Here is a 19117-nt window from a genome sequence, read left to right as displayed (position 1 = left end):
GGTAATTTTAAAGAGTTTAACCAACCATTGTACCTTAGAAAAGGTCCGTCTAAAATAATTAAAAGTTAGTAAATTTTATCATTTTATTTAAATAAATTTATATATTTTTATTATACTTAATAAATTTTTAATTTTTATTTTACATCTAAATAAATTTTTAAATTTTAATTTATATCTAAATAAACTATTGATATTTAATTTGTATCTAAATAAATTATTAATATAAATTAATATTTTATTCAAAATAAATATTTTTTATATAAATTTATTTGAGTACGATAAAAATAATAAAGTAATTTCAATCTAATTTTCATGTCGAAAAACATTACATGATAGTAAGAGAAAAAGATCTAAAATATAATTAAAAATGAAGAATTATATGGAAAATAGGAATTTTAGTACATAAAAAGCAAAGAAAAAACATGTTTGGCCCTAAAATCTTGTTTAACAAACTAAAAAGTTAATTTAACTTTCTGGCAAAAAAACCTTTCAAACTTTGTTTAAATTTGCATTGATTTAATCATTAAGATAAATTGATTGGTTTTAAAGATTTGTTAATAATAATTGGTTAGTATTATAAATAAATACTAATAACATGATTTTAAATACATCTTATATGGCAATAAATAAAACTAAAAGTTGAGATCATTTAAAAAATAAATAAAATTAACTATTTTAGTTTAAGGAGACCATTTAATTTCATTTAATATTTATTATATATACTACGGGGTTTAAAAGTTTTGGGGAAGGTCCAAGTCCTCTTTAGGCTCTCATCAATTATCCGATTTTTTTTTTTTTATTGTTTGAGTTCGAATATATTAAAAAATCATAAAAAAAATAAATTTTTATAAATTTATTAGATTTAGTATAAATAAATCTACTTGAATAAATTCGATAAAAAAAAAAAAAAAAAACCTTGATCAAACTTAAAACTAGTGTACTGTTTAAAAAAAAAACTAATAATAACATTTATAATTATTACTGTATCCTTCCTACACAAATAAGGTTGACATCGGGTCAGGTTCGGGGCGGGTTTTACTCGCCCCGAACCCGACCCGACTTAATGCTTAAAAAATCTGAACTTGACCCTATACGACTTTTTTTTTGTTTTTTCTTATCCGAATTCGATCCGACACTATATAAACCGTAACTGACCCGATCAGATCTGAAAATAATAAAATATTATTTTTTAAATATAAATATTTAAAAATATCATTATATAAATATATATATAATTAAAAAATTAAAAAATTAATTAAAAAAATTATTTTTATATATATATCGAGTCGGATAAGATCGAATTTATCTAAAACTCGATCTCGATTTTATCTTCATGCTATCCGATCCGACTTCAATCCGACCTCTAATTTTTAAAAAAAAAATATCTACCATAAAAAATCAGATCGAACCGAAATCCGTCGGGTACGAATTTTTTTGCCGTCCCTATACACAAAGGTATAGCTCAATATCGTTGAGGAGTAAAATTAGCGTACTCTCGTCGGGTTTCGAACAGCAAAAGCGCAAATTTGTGAAGGGTAGTTACGACATTTGAGTTAACATACAATATTGTACTGTAAGAATCGCTTTCATGGACGTGCTAAGCTCGTGGGGGTCCAGCTCTTGCTCAGGTGACTCTATTATCGTTAGAATTTTTTTTTTCTTTTAATAAATTTTCTCCCATTTTTTTTAAATTAGGAATTTAAACAGTGATGGACTTGTTAGAAAGCTAGTTTTAGCTTGTTTTGGTTTGGTCAATAGCAAAGGCTCTGCGAATCAATTGACGTTGAGAAAGATTGTTTTGGCTTATACATGATCTAAGATGCCTGCCCGTTTGTCCAGTGCAAATAAGTTGCTCCAAACTTAAGCTTGGGATGCAAGTGTTGAGGAATGCCTCCTAATTGAATATCATCCGTATAAATTATGGATAGCCAATCCATTGTTGATTTTTTTTTTTTTACTTTTTTTTTCTATGTATAAAACTTTCATATTATCATTAATAGATATGGTCATGGATATAATGGTCGGCTAGGTCTCTGAGTTTTATTTAATTCAAGTTGAGGGTAAAAATTTTTAAATTTGAATAGATTAATACATGAATGATTTCTTTTTTTTTTTATACGAATGATTTCTTAATTATATTAAAATGTTTAAATGATATTTGAATTTATAATTTTTTAATATATATTTAAATTATAAATATATTATTAATATGATATTTATTTTTAATATAATTATTTTTAAATAATGATACGTAGTAAATAATTAATATTTTAAGTATTATATTAATTAATAATTTTAAATTAGATATTTTATAATATTTAGATATTATATTAAATATTTTACAATATTTTAGTAACTATCCATAATATTAACCCAGTTTGAATTCTATTCGTTCGAGATATTGTTTAATTAATAATTTTTTATTTAATTTTAAATTAAAAATTTTAAATGTAAATATAAAAAGAAACTTTAAAATTTTTTTGAACACCTAGGGTAAGGTTTTTAAAGCAGAATGTTTTATTTTTTTTTCCCTTTCTTATGTGGAATCTGGTATGTGAGATCCCGAACAATTCCGAAGGTACGTAATTGTTCTAGGAAAGATCTAAAAAAAAAAAAACATCCTGGAATAATTTCTTCGTCCTACCATATTAAATTCATTACTAAATTTGTTACAAGCTACTTTTTACACTTTACATCAATTCCAATTTTGGTATTTGCATTGTTCATTTTTCCCAGTTGGTACCTAGGGCAATATAAATGCATTAAAATTCGAAATTTCCAGTGTTATGATATCAACAATGTTGGAAAATTAAAAACCCTTGATTCATGGAAAATTAAATTTGCTCTGAATTCTGATCTCTATTTGTTAAAAGCAACCAGTATCCAGCCATGATTGATATATCGTACCCTGATTTCTGCATCAAATGACTTAAATTTTTCTCCTTGTAACTCATCTACCAAAACCTTCTTTTTCCCGTACATGTGTACAAGTTTTTTTTGTCTGTTTTCTGAAAGTTAACCTACTGAGTTGGTGTGACAAATTAAATTTTATCAGAATTGCCGTTAACTTACATGAGATATGCTTACAGCTCCCATGGCTGGCCATGAGCAGCTTCCCCTTTCATTCATCAAGTAGGACCTACGCTAATTGCCACCCATTATTTTTTTTATTGTCTTTATGGTTACACTAATTAAAAAAGAGAAGATAGAGTGGAATGAGGGTATGAATGGATGGATGGATGGGGTTAGGGAAAGGTTAATATCATGGGTCTCCATCAATCCCAGGCATTGTCACCTAGACTAGAGCTTCGGCCCTGTTTTTAGTAGGGGCCTCTATCCCTTTGCTTTACTTATCATGCCTATTTCAGATGGTCAACTATAACAAAATCTCTAGGGTTGATGATGAAGCGAAGGCATGGATTCTTCATTTATTTTCCTTATTAGGTAGTTCATCTGGATGATAATAATAGATTTTAATTTGATGCTGTCACGTCATGTTGGGAAACGAGGGGTGTCATTTTTATCTTTCATAAAAGCAGGCCTATCAACAATCCAAAGCCCACCTAATAAAACATGATTGATCTCCATTCCCATATAGCGGAAAGAAAGTACTCTACTTGGGCTAACGAGCACTCCCAAATGCAAACCGAATGACCAATCAACACTTCAAAGCCCACCTTATTAAAACTATCATGTTCAGTTTTTTAATGAAAGTTTACTTAGAAATTTGTGTTTAATTTTTTTTATATTTCAGTCTTTTAATTTTACATCTTTAACATTAATTATCTTTTTCAATGAAAACTATAATTGTTACTAAAATTTGACTAGATTGATATTATCATGATTAAACATAAAAATGAAATTATTTTTAAAATTTTGATAACAATTTTACTCATTTTAATAAAAAAATCCGGCAGCAACGTGTTCTTTAATGAAGTGAAAGCGGCTGCTGTTACCGGAAAAATCCTCCCACCAAATAGAGGACAAACGTGAGATAAAGATTCGACGATTGTATTTCCTTCCCTTGTTTCTTCAAAAGAAAACAGAGAAGAAAAAAAAAGGTGAAATAAAAAATCTATGGCGACGATCTCTTCAAAAATTTTTCTCTGTTATGCAACTCCAAAACCCCAATTCCCTACAATCACTTCTCCTTCTCTTTTACCTTCTGCAAAGAAAGTTAACGATAAACCCACCAAGCAAATTACTTTTTACAGCAACAGTAATTCCCGTTTCACGGCCAGAGCTTCTTCTTCCTCTGCCGCTGAATTCACCGCCAACATCGGCGATGTACTAGGCGACGTTAGCGTTTTCACCGCTGCGGGTCAACCTGTTTTCTTCAAAGATCTGTGGGACCAAAAAGAGGTATCTTTTCTATCAATTTAAGCTTATGCTTTTATAATTGAATATGGGATTATAGCCTGAAAACGAATATAATATCTTTTTTTGCAAAAGATGTAAGGTCAAGCTTGAATTTTTATTCTTTCTCTGGGAACCCAAAGTTGTTAACAACCAGAATATTGTTGTGCTAAACTTAGTTTGCCTCTTCTCATCAAATCCAGGGAGTAGCGGTTGTAGCACTTTTAAGGCATTTCGGATGCTTTTGCTGGTAAATATTTCTGAGTCATCTGTTAATTTGAGAAACTGGATTTCTCTTTTGAGTCGTTTGACTAATCAGTTTTATATGCTTGTTCGTCTAAGTTGGGAACTTGCTTCAGCTCTGAAAGAAGCAAAACCAAAATTCGACTCAGCTGGTGTGAAATTAATTGCAGTTGGTGTTGGTACTCCTGATAAAGCTCGTATCCTTGCAGAGCGGGTATTTCTTTTTATGTTTCCTTTTTTTTTTTTTTCAATGTTATTTTTTTTGGGTTTTATCTGTTTCTTTGTTCATTACTTTAGCATTCTCCAACAACCATTTTATTTATTTATTTATTTTTAACACTAAAAGGACTAGAGGAGGCATATTTGGTTCCTCAGAGCCTATTCGACAATCTAACTTATGAACGCTAAATGAAACACCATGAATTTGGGGATAATCTGTGTTAGATGGCTCATCAGTATTTTCAGGTTTTTGTCCGATAATAATGCAACTATTGCATCTTTTCGGCAAAGGTGAATGTATGATCTTCTTTCTTACAAGAAAGGATATGAGCATGAATTAAATTGTTATTCATTTTTAAACCTTAGTTGGACTGGAGTTTCTGTTTTTCCCCCACGTCCTTTTTAAAAGAAATCCGGAGCTAATGAACCACTGACATTAGTTAATGTCATAAAATGTACAGTTGCCATTTCCAATGGACTCCCTTTATGCTGATCCTGAACGTAAGGTAATACGTTGTACTCATTACTCATATGCCTATTTCTTGAATCTCCCTTTTGAATGATTGTAAGTGCTGAAAGAGCATTTCTTTTATTTCAGGCATATGATGTTTTGGGTTTATACTATGGTCTTGGGCGTACATTTTTCAATCCAGCCAGTGTAAATTTCAAATTTCTCAGCTTTTATGAAAGCACGTTTCTTGTTTGTTGAAAGACCGACCATTTTTTTAATTGGTGAAGAATTTGGACATGCATAACAGGCAAAGGTGTTCTCAAGACTTGACAAAGTGAAGAAAGCTATGGAAAACTATACCATGAAAGCCACTCCAGATGATAAAAGCAGTGTATTACAACAGCTTTGTGAATTTGTCTCGACATTCTTCAGGATCCATGTTTTTGGTTTGTATATATTGGCTGCTCCCCTCAGGTTCTGTTCTATTCTTGTACCAGGGAGGGATGTTTGTCTTCAAAGGGAAACAATTGTTGTATGCACGAAAAGACGAAGGGACAGGTGATCATGCTCCTTTAGATGATATCTTTAATGTTTGCTGCAAAACCCCAGTGGCATGAAGTCTTTCTATAATATATTATTCAATCATTCTAGACGAGCCTGTTTCAGATATCGGCATATGCTGCAAGGTTCTGGTTGCATAAATTGCTACATCTTATTTGCAACCCAAGCAGCAAAATATTGCTTTCTTTTGTAAAATATTGCTGAAAATAATATATATACTTTTTTTTTGCAAAAATTAAAAGCTATGGAAATGTTAATCAAATAGCCAATAATAATTTGTAAATAATATAGCTACATATGTACTTGAGAACATTTTAATAGCCAATAATAATTTGTAAAACGCTTGACATTTTGGCTAATGATTTTAAATTTAATTATTCATGCACTTTTTTTTTTCCCAATGCTTTCTCTTGTTAAGAAATGCTTTTAATGTATGGTCTTGGGACAGAACCTTGGGTTCTAGTACAGACTTTGAAACCTCATTTAAAGAAGAAGGTATCCGCTGTTGGGACCATTATTTTTTAATGGACAGGAAAATTGTCTGATTCCTTGTTCTTCTCTTAATTCTCATCCTAATTTGACTAATGGAATATCTAATCAACACTTTGATTTTAAAGGAGTTTTAATCTCATGAACTTGATTTCGTAGTAATTATTGTGATAATTTTCATCTTATGAATCCTGTGATGTAATCACAATAAAATTTTAACTCATTAAATAAATAACTTTTATTTTAAATATTTCAATTAAATTTTATGATTGTGTTTAAATTATGATGCCTCTTATAAGAATCGAGTCAGTATGATCATATATTGGGAGTCAGTATGATCATATATTGGAATAACTTTCCATATGCGTGGAGATTATATTATCTCAAATAATAACAACTAAGATCATATTATCACATGTGATTACAAATATAGATGGTTAAAAGTTGTTATTTAATTTTTCAAATTTTGAAAACAATCAACATGTTAAAATTGATTTTATGTCATATGTATCCTGTGACATTTGTTTTTTTTTTTTTTGCCCATTAATTAGTTTCTAATAATTATACATTAATATGTTTTCAATACTTACAGGAGAAATATATACATACGAGAAATATATATGCATACGGAACAGGACTGAAAACCAAAATAAGGAATGGAGATGAAACTCTGTAATCACTGTGGAAATCAAAATAAGAAATGGAGAAAAAACTGTGTAATACACATTTTTTTTAACTTAAATACTAGAGAGACCTGAATCCTGATATTTTAATTTTGTTATTTATTTTTAGGAGGCGTTTAGTTGGAGGAAAATAATTTTTTCTTCAAAGTATAATTTTTTACATTTTGATATTTTGGTTTGGTTTATAATAATGTGATTACCGGAGTTTTTTGAAGTTTCAACAGTATCAAGAAATTGAAAAGTAAAAAGTCAAAAACTCTCCTTATCCAGGCTCGTTCAACTCTAAACCCGAGGATGGATTCTTCCGAATCAAGATTAGCCTATAATCGGACTAGTGCTTAGGCTAGGTAATTTAGAGCTTATGGTTCCCGAACCTGAGAATGGATTTTTCGATGCAAACTAGTGGTCAGACACTCTATACTTTAGGGCCCAATAGCCCAAGCTGCTACAAAACGCACGATGAGAGTTGGGGGAATTTTCTATTTATAGTTTAAACCTTTACATGAATGGCTGAGATTAGGCCAGGTTTTTTAAGATTTTAGAGGAAAAGTAAAATTTTTTCTCATTTATCTTTATTTAATTGCATTTTCAGATTCTATAAATGATCTTATTTATTTTAAAAACGTAGTAATTTTTTATACAATATTATGAAAATAAATTTTTTTAATATACTTTAAACAAAGATTGTGTTTTTAACATAATATTATTAAAATTTTCACAAAAATTATGATTAAAACAAGAGTTTTGTTGAAAAGATAAAATGTTTTTCATAATTAAATAAAAACAACATTTTAAAAATAAAAATATTTTTTTGTTAAAAATATGAAAAAGTATTATTTTTTAGAATTTAATAATGATGATATTTTTAAGATAAAAAAACATAAGTTTTGTTGAAAAGATAATATTTTTAAGATAAAAATGTAATTTTGATTGTAAATATAAAAAATATTTTTAAAATTCAACAAAAATGATATTTTTACGATAAAAAATATAATTTATATTGAAAAGACTGTGTTTATAAGATAAAAATGTAATTTTTATTATAAACATGAAAAAAAAATTCAAAATTCAACAATATATGATATTTCTAAGATAGAAAATATTGTTTTTGTTAAAAATATGAAAAAATATGCGTTTTAGAATTCAACAAGAGTAATGTTTTTAAGAAAGAAAATATAGTTTTTGTTGAACATATGAAAAATTATAGTTTTCAAAATTCAATAAAAATGATATTTTTAAAATAAAAATGCACTTTGTTGAAAAGGTGACGTTTTTAAAAATAAAAACATAATTTTTGTTAAAAACATGAAAATATATTTTTTAAAATTTAATAAAGATAATGTTTCTAAGATAAAAATATAATTTTTTGTTGAAAATTTTTTTTTCTAAGATAAAAACATAGTATTTGTTAAAAATATTAAAAAAAAAGTTAGAATAGTAATTAGAATTGTAAAATTATATTTGTTTAAAATATAAAAAATTAATTTTTAAAATTATTAAATTTTAATTATGACAACATATTATTTATATGTCACATGTTATTCACATATCAATATTATAAATATTATTTATTATTTACATATTTTTAAAGATAATATAATAATATATTTTATTAAATAATTTTACATTATGGTGATCGAAATACCAAAATCTTACATTTTATAAATCAATAAAACCTACAAATCATTTTTTTTTCAATGTCACTTTCTCTTAAATTACTTTTTCTTCCAAAATCAAAAATTTTTCGTACCAAACACCTTCTTGTAAGAGATGTTTTATGGTAATTGCAAATTTCTCTACATGCTCTGATAATTATCCTCCTTTGTCTTTGTTGTGATGAAACCATACAAAATTTCTAAGCTGGAAACCATATAATGGGGTTAAATCAGTGGGATGATAGTTGTCGTTTTCAATACATTCTAATTCCCAAGCCAATGTGCTTCACACCCTCCTTTCTAAAAATACCCCAAATTCCACACTTCTTTTGCCTTTTCTTTGGTGAGGACAAAGCAAAAGTGGAATACTAAAAATCAATCCTTATTACCAGGACCTTGTAGCATACATGAAAAGCACCCCCTTGCTGGGTTTTAAGAGTTTGGATTCTTCTTTGAAAATGAAAGGAACCCCACCAACCATGCTTGCTGCACATTTGTGCATCCATTCAATTCATTTTTTCTCTACAAAAAACTCTGTTGCACCCTTTCAGACATATGGGGGTCCTAGGAATGTCTGTTTTTTTTTTTATGATCGGTGCTTTATGGACTTTAACAAGAAAATAGAGTTTGGCTACATGCTTTGCTTTCTTTGAACATCCAGAGGGCTTTCTCTATTTGCGATAGAAAATCTAGTAGGGTCTGCAGGGCTACAAACGCCCCTAGAGTTTAGGGTAGTCCCATCCTTTTTATACCTCTTAATTATCAGAAACAAAAAATTACAATAAAATCCTTTCATAAATTTGAAATAGAAGGAAAGATTTTTTAAATTAAAATAATAATCCCCCAAATTACCTATCAAAGGAAAAATATGCTACTGCTAATACTACATGTTTGCAGACTTGCAGTAGCCAAAGTAGCTCTAGAAAAAGAATCAATGTGACATGACCAATTTGCCTTAGACCACGACATGTCAAAGAGGAGACTGCAAATGACGAAAGAGAGTGAAAGATAAAGCGAAGCTAAAAAAGAGTAATGAGGTTAGGATGTTGCAGAGAAATCTGGTTAATGGAAGAGGCGCAACTTTATTGGTGAAAAAATCCTATCTCTTTCTGTCACAGTTTCACTCCCTCAAAAAGGAAAAGAGGCCAATTATCTTTTAGCCCCATGCATTACAGTAACCACAAAACACTGAGCTGTGGTCACTCTCAGATTGGTTGTTATCCATTACGTGCTTTATTTGTCGACCCTTTGGCCATTTTTCTGTGATCCCATTTGGATTTTGCTTGGATTTCCTAGCTTCCCACGTGAATTACCAAATTAATCCCTTCCCTTTATTAATTTCATTGCTCGTTTCACTCATGGTTTTAATTGATTTTATCTCGTCTCTTGTGGTTTTTCTTTTTCCTACTATGAAAACGAACACCACTTCATGTTTTCCTGGGAAAGAAGGGCTCTCAAAGACCCAGGAAAATAAATACTTCTGCTAAAAAAATTAGAGTTATGTAACAGTTAGCATTATAACTTTGTCATTGAGGCTGCAAAAGAATTTAATAATATATAAATGATTAGATAATTAATTTATAATTAGATTACTCTGCTTTTTCTTTTTTTCTTATCCCTTAATTTTATGTCTTGCTTTATAATCAAAGTGCTTTTTTTTTTCTTTTCCTTTTTGATTTTCCCTTTAAGTGCCGAATTGATCCTGCTGTACCTGCCTAACACTTCATTTTTCAATGCCAAGGCATACTGTTTCTTCCCTTTTTTGTTCTTTACAAATGGCGTGCCAAGTGATCTGGTTGCTTTTTCTTTTATTTGCAGGATTGATATTGAATTTGTTGAACTACCCATTAATCATTCATAAAATCATAAAAGCAGGATTGAATGAGTAATTCATTAGACTCCAAAACCATCTTTTAAGGAGCGGATTTTTTTTTTTTCAACAATTGGATTGATATTAATGTTAACCAAAATAATTCTCTGGCCTTACTTGAATGGAGCCATAGAATCTAACAAGCTAAAAAGCTCCGACTCAGCCGGCCAATTTGCTTTCAAGAAGCATATGCCCTAAAGCATATACTGCATCTAATTTAAACTATGAACAAGAAAAAACCTTGGAGGATATACTATTCTGCCTTACCAATCTTTTATAAGATGAAAGAATCTATTACCATCAAACAACAATAGGAACCAAAAATGCCGGAAACAAAGGTTGTTCTAGTCACCGGCTGAATATTGCAGGGCATTTGCGGGGCAGAATTGCCGCGTCGTTGCCTCTGACATTCCTCAACGCATGGATGACATGTTAGATCTTAGTTCCGATCAAATTGAAAAGATAGAGCTCGATGTTTCATCGGATGAGAGAGTGCCATCGGCTGTGAACACAGTAATATCCAAGTATGGTCACATTGGTGTGCTACTAAATAATGCCGGTATAGGAAGCACAGGCCCTTTAGCTGAGTTTTCACTAGATGCGATCAAAAAAGCTTGGGAAATCAACACATTGGGGGAGCTAAGAGTGGTGCAACAAGTTGTGCCTCACATGGCTTCGCGGCGCAGGGGAAGCATAGCCAATGTAGGGATTGTTGTTGGGAGAGTACTAACCCCATGGGCAGGGTCCTATTGTTCTAGCAAGGCTGCTCCCCATGCCATGACCAACACTTTGCGTGTTGAATTAAGGCCCTTTGGTATCAATGCGGTCCTTGTGGTACCTGGTGCTGTGAGATCTAATTTCGGAAGCTCTAACCTGGAGAGGCTGGGAAACCATGATTGGAAAATTTATAAGGAATTCAAGGATGCCATTGCTGAGCGAGCCAGGTCTTCCCAAGGTTCCCAGGCAACTGATTTCAAGCTGTTTGCAAGACATGTAGCAAAGAAGGTTTTAAGTCCTAAACCATCAAAGCAGATAGTATTTGGTCACATGATTGGTATCTCGATTCACATTAACTTATGAGGTATTATCTGTTCTGATCTACTGATCTTACGGTTTTGTCTAACAAAAGGTGTTTCACAAGTTGAAGGGGTATGAACTTCAAGATCAACTATAGTATACAGGCGATGTGAGATTCATGGCTCCTCTTTAGAATCATGACATCCTCTCTCACTCTAACGAAGACTCACCCTCTTTGGTGGCATATCGTTAGTACCTCTAGAGTCAACTCTGATATTAAATATCACAATTTACACTAACTTGTGAAGTATTGTCCATTTCGACCCACTGTTTGTATGATTTTATTTCACAAAAGGTATTTCATAGGTTGAAAGAGTATGAATTCTTATATTTCAATATCAATTTTAATATATAAATGATGTGGATTCATGATTATTCTCTAGGATTATGACAACTCCTTGTTTGTTGTGCTTTCATGGTCTCCACTTTGGGTTAAAGATCTGTTTTTCAGTACTCGTTTCAACCTAAACAAGAGGGTTTAATGAATTATAAAAGATTTACTATCAGCACTAGTGAATTGATTAGCAGATCATACCAGTTATGAATTGGTATGTTTTTTGAATTACTGGTATTTATCAAATAATAGAAGGAATTTCCTTAATTACGGGATTAAATTGTTAGCAGTACAGCTAAGTGTCAAGACCATTTGAAGCAGACAACGACGAGAAAAGAAAGCACCACAAAACCAAGCCCTTTCCCATCTGCTTCCCAACAAACGGGTCTTGACTTGTGACAATGAAAGGAAAGCAGAATGTGCTGATTGCAGCAGCACAAAGCTTTCATTGTTATTCCATGCACTATTTCTAGTAAAACTTATTGGTCTCCAGTGCTTTTTTTGGTGGATTTTCTCATCATTGCTACAATCAAAAAAAGATGGGAGAGTTGGGGTACCCTCCTCCAAACTCATCTGTTACCCTCTCAAAAACTCTTCCCCACTCTCTTTTCTAACAAAATCATTCTCTCTGGAAATTCTGTCTCCATGAATTTGACTATGGTCATGAAAATTTTGCATGCAAAAATATATATTACTATAACATGAAATTATTCAGGCCAACATATATATGGTACTGAAACTCCCTCTCAAAAAAATCCAATTTGATTTTTGTATCTGAACCTTCGAATCTTTCCCATGTTTTACCATGAATTCACTATGAAACATAGCCCTGAAACCGGCGCCGACACCACTTCCCACTCTGTTTGACTGCCGACAACAATAAAGTGTTACTCAAATTTTATAATTTTTGCTACTCGTACTCTTTGGGAATTAGTAAACACTAAATGCTCATGAGAAGAACTTGCCTTTACCGAATGATTATAATTATTTAGAACACCCTTGCAACAAATTCAACAATAACTAAGATAACCTTAATTCTTTATCTGAACAAATTCCCCTAGGCTTCCCTAAAATAGTTGCTAATCTAATATAGTCAGCTACAAGAATAATAATTGTTTGAAGGTGCTGTGAATTTGTCTTTAAATTTAGCTCTAGCTAGTGACAATTTTTTTTTTCTTTTCTTAAAAAATAAATCATAATCTAAAAATAAAAATTACATATATTAAAATTTAAACTTAAATAAAATTAAAATTAAACTCCAAAGTCAATTTTTATTTTTGTAAATTTAGAGCTTTGTAATGAATTAAACCAACTGAAATAACTCTAACTCTATCAAAATTTAATTCAAAATTTAACTTAATTAATTTATTCAAATTTAAGTCCCAATTCAATTTTCATTTTTTTCTTCAATGAATATATTCTCGACTCTTTTAATGCCCAGACAAGTTTATGCCAAGTTAAAAGTAAAGAAATTACCGGAGAAATATGCATAGTTTCCAAAAAAAAAAAAAAAAATTACAGTTTCACAATCGTCCACCACAAAAATTTTTCCCTTCAAAAAAGTTGAAGGACGGTTGCATTTAATGCAGCAATTAAAGAAAAAAAAAAGAAGCCATCGCAATGGTCAAAGGAAAGTCTTTAACCTTAAAAAAAGGATTTAAACAACCAAACACGGCTTAGCAAATATTCTCCGAGTGTTAAAAGGCTTTATCGAGACAATCGGATATAAAGTGTTCATCCCACAAAAAAAAGCATGTTCTTTTAGGGCCCTTCACTCATCATTTGAGGAATCTCAACTTTGATACAAAAGTTTTGCCTTATACCCTATACCATGCTCTCAATCTCTTAATTTGATTTAGCTTCCTCTATCAGACTCAATTAATAAATTAAATCAAATTTTAACAATTTTTTTCTTTCATATTAAAATTATAAGTAATTTTTATTATTTAAAATTATCAAAAATTAAATGACTCGATCAAAAGATCACAACTTTAAATTAAAAAAAAAAAAAATTAAAGGATGGGTCTTGTTGTAACTTATCTATAGTCCTAGTTTAGCTTTCCTACACGTTTATCACAGTGACCCACTTCTGGTCTCTTGTCTAGAAGGAGGTGCTGAGTGTTGACTACATCTAAAGCCTTAGATAAAGCAAAAATAAAAGATGGTCTGCCGTACCTGGCACATCATCAATAATTCTGAAATTTTTAATTCTCATAGCTCGACATGGAATTGGACATTGATATAGCAAAATAAATCACATTGGCCCATACGTTCTTTAATCAATTTTGCTCATAAAGCAAAGTTAATGCGCCATTTTCAGCTGCTTCTAATAGTATTTATTTTTCTCGTGCTTTCTTTCTTTGTTATTATTTATTTTGTTGTCTTTTATTTATTATACACCCAAAAGTACATAGAGTTAATTCGTTATGCTAAAGTTTGATATGGCACATAAGGTTAATATTTAAGACTACCAGAAAGGAGGAAGAGACAGGCAACACAGAGTGGGGGTTGATTTTACAAACTCTCCCTTTAGTTATCTTTAAAAAAAATAGTATATATATATATCTTACTTTCTCAAAATGATGTCATGAATGTTATATTATCATTGCTATTGATTCTTGAATTAAATTATTTGTGAAGAAGATGCCTGATATGATTTTTTTCAGCAAAGATATTTAGTTGTTTGATTCGCAGTTAAATTTCACTTAAAAAATAACATTTAATAATTTTAAAATTTAAAATTTTTCTTTTTTTATATTACAACCTTCTGTATATCATTGCTGTCAATATTAAGTAGAGTTAACCTACTCTAATTACATTTATCAATGCATTTTTTTAACAGATGCTTGAAAATTGATTTTAAATGCTTTAACTTTATTTTTTTTCATTCTAAAAAAAAAAAAATCCAATCATCTGCATTGATCAATATTCAATATAGATGTAAAAAATATATATCTGATGTAATTTAGGCATTGTCTACTTGATAAACAAAATCATCACTCAAACAAAATTTAGTCATAAAGCTTAATTATGCCAAAAGTTTTTAAATCCAATCCCAATACAATTACTAACTAAGACTTGAGATAGTGAAGGAATTAAGGATGATTTTCTTTTGGTCAAATTATATAATAGATTTCTATATCTTAGTTAAATGGTGAAATTAATTTCTTTATTTGAATATGTTCAAATTTGATCCTTATATTTCAATTAATTGTCAAATTTAGTTTAATTGTTAACAATTTAAACTTTTTCCATTCAAATTGAAAACATGACATTTTGACTTTTCTGATGTCATATTTTTTCTTACATAATTGTTGATTTTGTTAATGTGTAAAGTTCACTTAATCAAAAATGATGATGTGATTAAATGTTTTGATATGTTATTATTTTTTATATTAATTTTTTTCAAATTATACGACTCGTTCCTATACTTATGTTAAATGGTGAAATTAATCATTCTACCTTAATTAATGTGCATTCAAATTTGATATTTATAAATCCATTAATTATTGAATTTAAGATTTGATCTAAAATATCATATAAAAAAACATAATATATTAATTCGACCGTGACCTTTTTTCATATTTAGATAAAATGTTTTTAGGATATTTGAATTATTAATTGGACTTAATTTGATAAATTGAGTTAATCTCAAATTAGATTATAAGTTCAATATAAACTGAATTATATATTTTATTTATCTTTCTTTTATTGATTTATTTTGATTTTTTGTTAATTTCTATTTTCAATATATTTTGAAATATAAAAAATAAAAATAGATAAAAACTTTAAAAATGATAGAAATATAAAAGTTAGATCAAGAATCCCATAATCAACAAACTCAACAAATCCAAATACATAATCAACAATAAAAGCAATTATAAACATTTAATTTTGTTTGAAAATTTTTTTAGATATTAAATGGGCTTCAAATATTGTCTCAACGTTGGGTTTAAAAATGTTTTTAGATTAATTGGGCTTTAATTGTGAAATTGGATTGTTTGCTCAAATTTAAATACCCAAAAATATTTTATTTATTATTATTTATTGTTTATTTTTATTGTTTAGTTGGTGAAAGTCAAGAACTCAAAGTAAAAAAAAAAAGAAATATGAAATTGAAAAGTAAGGAAATTATTATTATTTTTTTAAATATTGATTTGGGAAAATTTTTAATAATTTAACAACAATTGACAAGACAACAAAACAAAGACAACCAATAAAAATAATTAAAAATAAATTTGCTCGAAAAATTCTTCAAGTTTTAAATTTTTATATCATTATGCTTAGTTTTACTTTGGATGATGATATGAATAATAGTGTCGATAATTAATTTTTAGGTATTAGCAATTTTTGGATCAAGTTTTTTTTTATGATTGATGACTTTTTTCAATCATTGATTTTTAAAAATCTCATTTAAATATGAATTTGTTGAATGAGACTTACAGAAAGAAGTAAGATAAAAATGAGGATAAAAAAGAGGAGAAACGAGAAAAATTTTAAAAAAATGATTTTTTGTTTTTATAATAGGTTAAAATGATATTGTTTTAGAAAATGGGCTTGGTGTAATTTATGTGTTGACTCATGTATTGTTTTTTTTACAACTCGACTTATTTGTATTAGAAATTTTTTTTATGTTTTATTTTACTTATTTTAATTAAATCTTAAATTTAATAATTAACTAATTTGTATGGACCAAACTTGAGCATATATTGAAGTAGAATGATTAATTTTATCATTTAACTAAAATATAAAAACGAATCGTACAATTTCAAAAAAGTTAATGTGGAAAATGCTAACATGATAAATTTTTCTTGCTACATCTTCATTTTATCACATTGACTTAACACATTAGCAAAATAAACAATGTTGTAAATAAAGATTTTACTTCAAAAAAGTTAAAATATTACATAATCAATTTTAACAAAAAAATTTAAAATATTAATAATTTGATTAAATTTGATAATTTATTAAAATATAAGAATTCAATTTGAATACATTCAAATGGAGAGATTAATTTAATTATTTGATTAAAGTACATATATTTATTGAACAATTTGACCTTTTTTCTTTTTCACAAATACATGTGCTTTTTTTTTTTCAATGCCTTTATTAATTGACTTTTTTTAATAAAAAAATTGTCTCAAATTTATCCAGAAATAAGGCCAGTTCTGGATGAATCAGAAAGAATAAAACTAAATAACATCAACCATATTAAAAATAATAAAACTGTTGCAATTCAAATCCAACCAAATCGAAGCTGAATAGCTGGATGCTTGTTTGTTCTCGTTTGGGTCATAGATAGGCACCTTCATTGTGGCAGGGAATACCAGTTGCCAGTAAGCAAACATGCAAAAGGACAAGACAAAAAGCCAGTCAAGATTATGACTTTGCCAGGCACTTGCCATGACATGCATGTTTTTAACAAATGGTTAATTTCTAAAAGAATAAAAATAGTTGAATATAAAATTATAAAAATTTAAATATTTATTAGATATAAAATAATATTATTTTAATAAATCTTCATGTTGGTAAAAATGAAAATAAATTTATCATATGATAAATTTAAAATAAACAATAAAAAAATTTCTAACTATGATACTATGTTACTATGTTTTGAGTTGGATAAGGAAGAGAAGAGACCGATAATGGCTTTTCTTTGGTCTTTTTGTTCCTTAACACTCCAAGTTTTTGTATAAAAAGAAAAGGACAAACTCATGCCAGAGACCCTAATACCTACCTGTCTTTTTTTGTTTTGTTTTGTTTTGGTTTTTTTTTTTTTTTTTGAGTTGCAAAAACAAGGGTAGGCCCAGCAAAAGAAGCAGTGCAGTGATAGGTGAGCAGAGATTAGAGACAGTGTTGTCTTTCTGGTATTAAGGCGGTGATAAAATCTATCGCTCTCTTCCTCCAAAGCCTGCTACAGTAATTAAGGCCAACGCTGTACATTGTTTTTTCCTTTCAATTTTACCCCGAAGCTGTGTTAATGTGCTGCAGCTGCACCCCAAAATTTATGAAATATCTTTACTATTTTATGAATGACAACTTCATTTTAATGGCACCAATTATTATTAATTTGAGTAATAAAAATTTAATTTTTTTAAAGTAAAATTTTAGTTTTAAATTTTATAAAAAAATTTATTTTTTTACAAGATTTAATTTTATTTAATTTTAAATTAATTAAAATTTAAAATAATTATCGAATATCACAATATCACATATTAAAAAAAAAAAACTTCATTTTAATAGCTTTTCACTTTTTCTTTATGGAGATTTATATTCTTTTGATAAAGCTCATTGAACTAACAGGTCACTCTTTAATGGGTTTTTATTTGCACACCCATTTATTCTCTATCCCTGATTCAATTTTTCTTGTTTATAATCTTTGTAGACATTTATATTTCTTGTAAAGTGATATAAAAAGACTAGTTTTTTTTTTAAGGAGACACCATTAATTTTCAGTGATGAAAAAATTTAATTTTAATGTAGAATATTGACGTTCTTGTAAATAGAACGAATTATTACATGTACCCAAAAAAAAAATTATTACTAGTACTATTTTTATTGTATGGATGTTAGATATGACTTACTATGTACTACTCTCCTGCCTCATCTTGTAACATTTACTATTAGTTACAATAAAAAATTTCAGCTTCTTAAATTTAAGTAATGTTAATTTTTGGGACTCAAGGAAAATCGATAGTAGTATTTTTAGATATTTATTAAAAATATTTATTTAAATATATATTAAAATATATATTTTTTTAAATTGACAAAATGGTAAAAATATTCTTGAATTAAAATTTAATAATCATCCAAACATTTTTATTTTTTTCAATTAATTAAAATTTAATTATCTATGTTCATCAATTTAACTCTTGTTAAAAAGATAATTAATTATTTTCGTCAAATTAAAAATTTAATTGAATGAAAATAGATGTATAATGATATAATTTAATAAAAATAAATATTTACAAATTTAATTAATTATAATAAATTGTAAAAAATTTAAATGATTATTAAATTTTTTTAAAATTTTTTTTTGTATCCTTATACCTTTTAAATTTTACTTATTTAATTTATATAATAAATTTTTTTATTTTTCAATTTTAATTTTTATTAAGCCACTTTTAATTAAAAAAACCTCAAAAAAGTTCACCTGAAAAACTCTTTGTTCCCCGCCTA

The 19117-nt window shown here is 28.3% G+C and overlaps 1 protein-coding gene across 3 annotated transcripts; it reads left to right on the top strand.

The window, feature by feature from the left end:
• Positions 1 to 3868: 3868 nt before the first annotated feature.
• LOC111291789 (thioredoxin-like protein AAED1, chloroplastic) lies at positions 3869 to 6215 on the top strand. Of its 3 annotated transcripts, none has more exons than XM_089766489.1 (7): positions 3877 to 4362; positions 4560 to 4606; positions 4699 to 4813; positions 5280 to 5324; positions 5417 to 5476; positions 5577 to 5660; positions 5767 to 6215. In XM_089766489.1, the coding sequence occupies exons 1-7, from the start codon at positions 4078 to 4080 to the stop codon at positions 5884 to 5886; spliced, it is 756 nt and encodes a 251-aa protein (XP_089622615.1). In that variant the 5' UTR covers positions 3877 to 4077; the 3' UTR covers positions 5887 to 6215. The 3 variants fall into 3 exon arrangements, with proteins under 3 accessions (XP_089622616.1, XP_089622615.1, XP_022739535.1); XM_022883800.2 differs by having other exon boundaries at positions 3884 to 4362; positions 5577 to 5672; XM_089766490.1 differs by lacking the exons at positions 5280 to 5324; positions 5417 to 5476 and having other exon boundaries at positions 3869 to 4362; positions 5577 to 5672.
• Positions 6216 to 19117: the final 12902 nt, after the last annotated feature.

This window comes from Durio zibethinus, chromosome 10 (genome assembly GCF_047325235.1).
Source record: "Durio zibethinus cultivar Kanyao isolate XHJ-2024 chromosome 10, ASM4732523v1, whole genome shotgun sequence".
Taxonomy (NCBI): domain Eukaryota; kingdom Viridiplantae; phylum Streptophyta; class Magnoliopsida; order Malvales; family Malvaceae; genus Durio; species Durio zibethinus.
The sequence above is the reverse complement of the archived record's forward strand: the minus strand, read 5'-3'. Positions and strand labels throughout refer to the sequence as shown.

What these genes read in the sequence shown, in the direction of transcription:
- LOC111291789 (XM_022883800.2), top strand. Translation starts at nt 4,078, where the DNA reads ATGGCGACGATCTCTTCAAAAATTTTTCTCTGTTATGCAACTCCAAAA. An exon ending in CATTTCGGATGCTTTTGCTG is followed by an intron (nt 4,607 to 4,698) that starts GTAAATATTTCT and finishes TGTTCGTCTAAG; the next exon opens with TTGGGAACTTGCTTCAGCTC. An exon ending in CATTTTTCAATCCAGCCAGT is followed by an intron (nt 5,477 to 5,576) that starts GTAAATTTCAAA and finishes CATGCATAACAG; the next exon opens with GCAAAGGTGTTCTCAAGACT.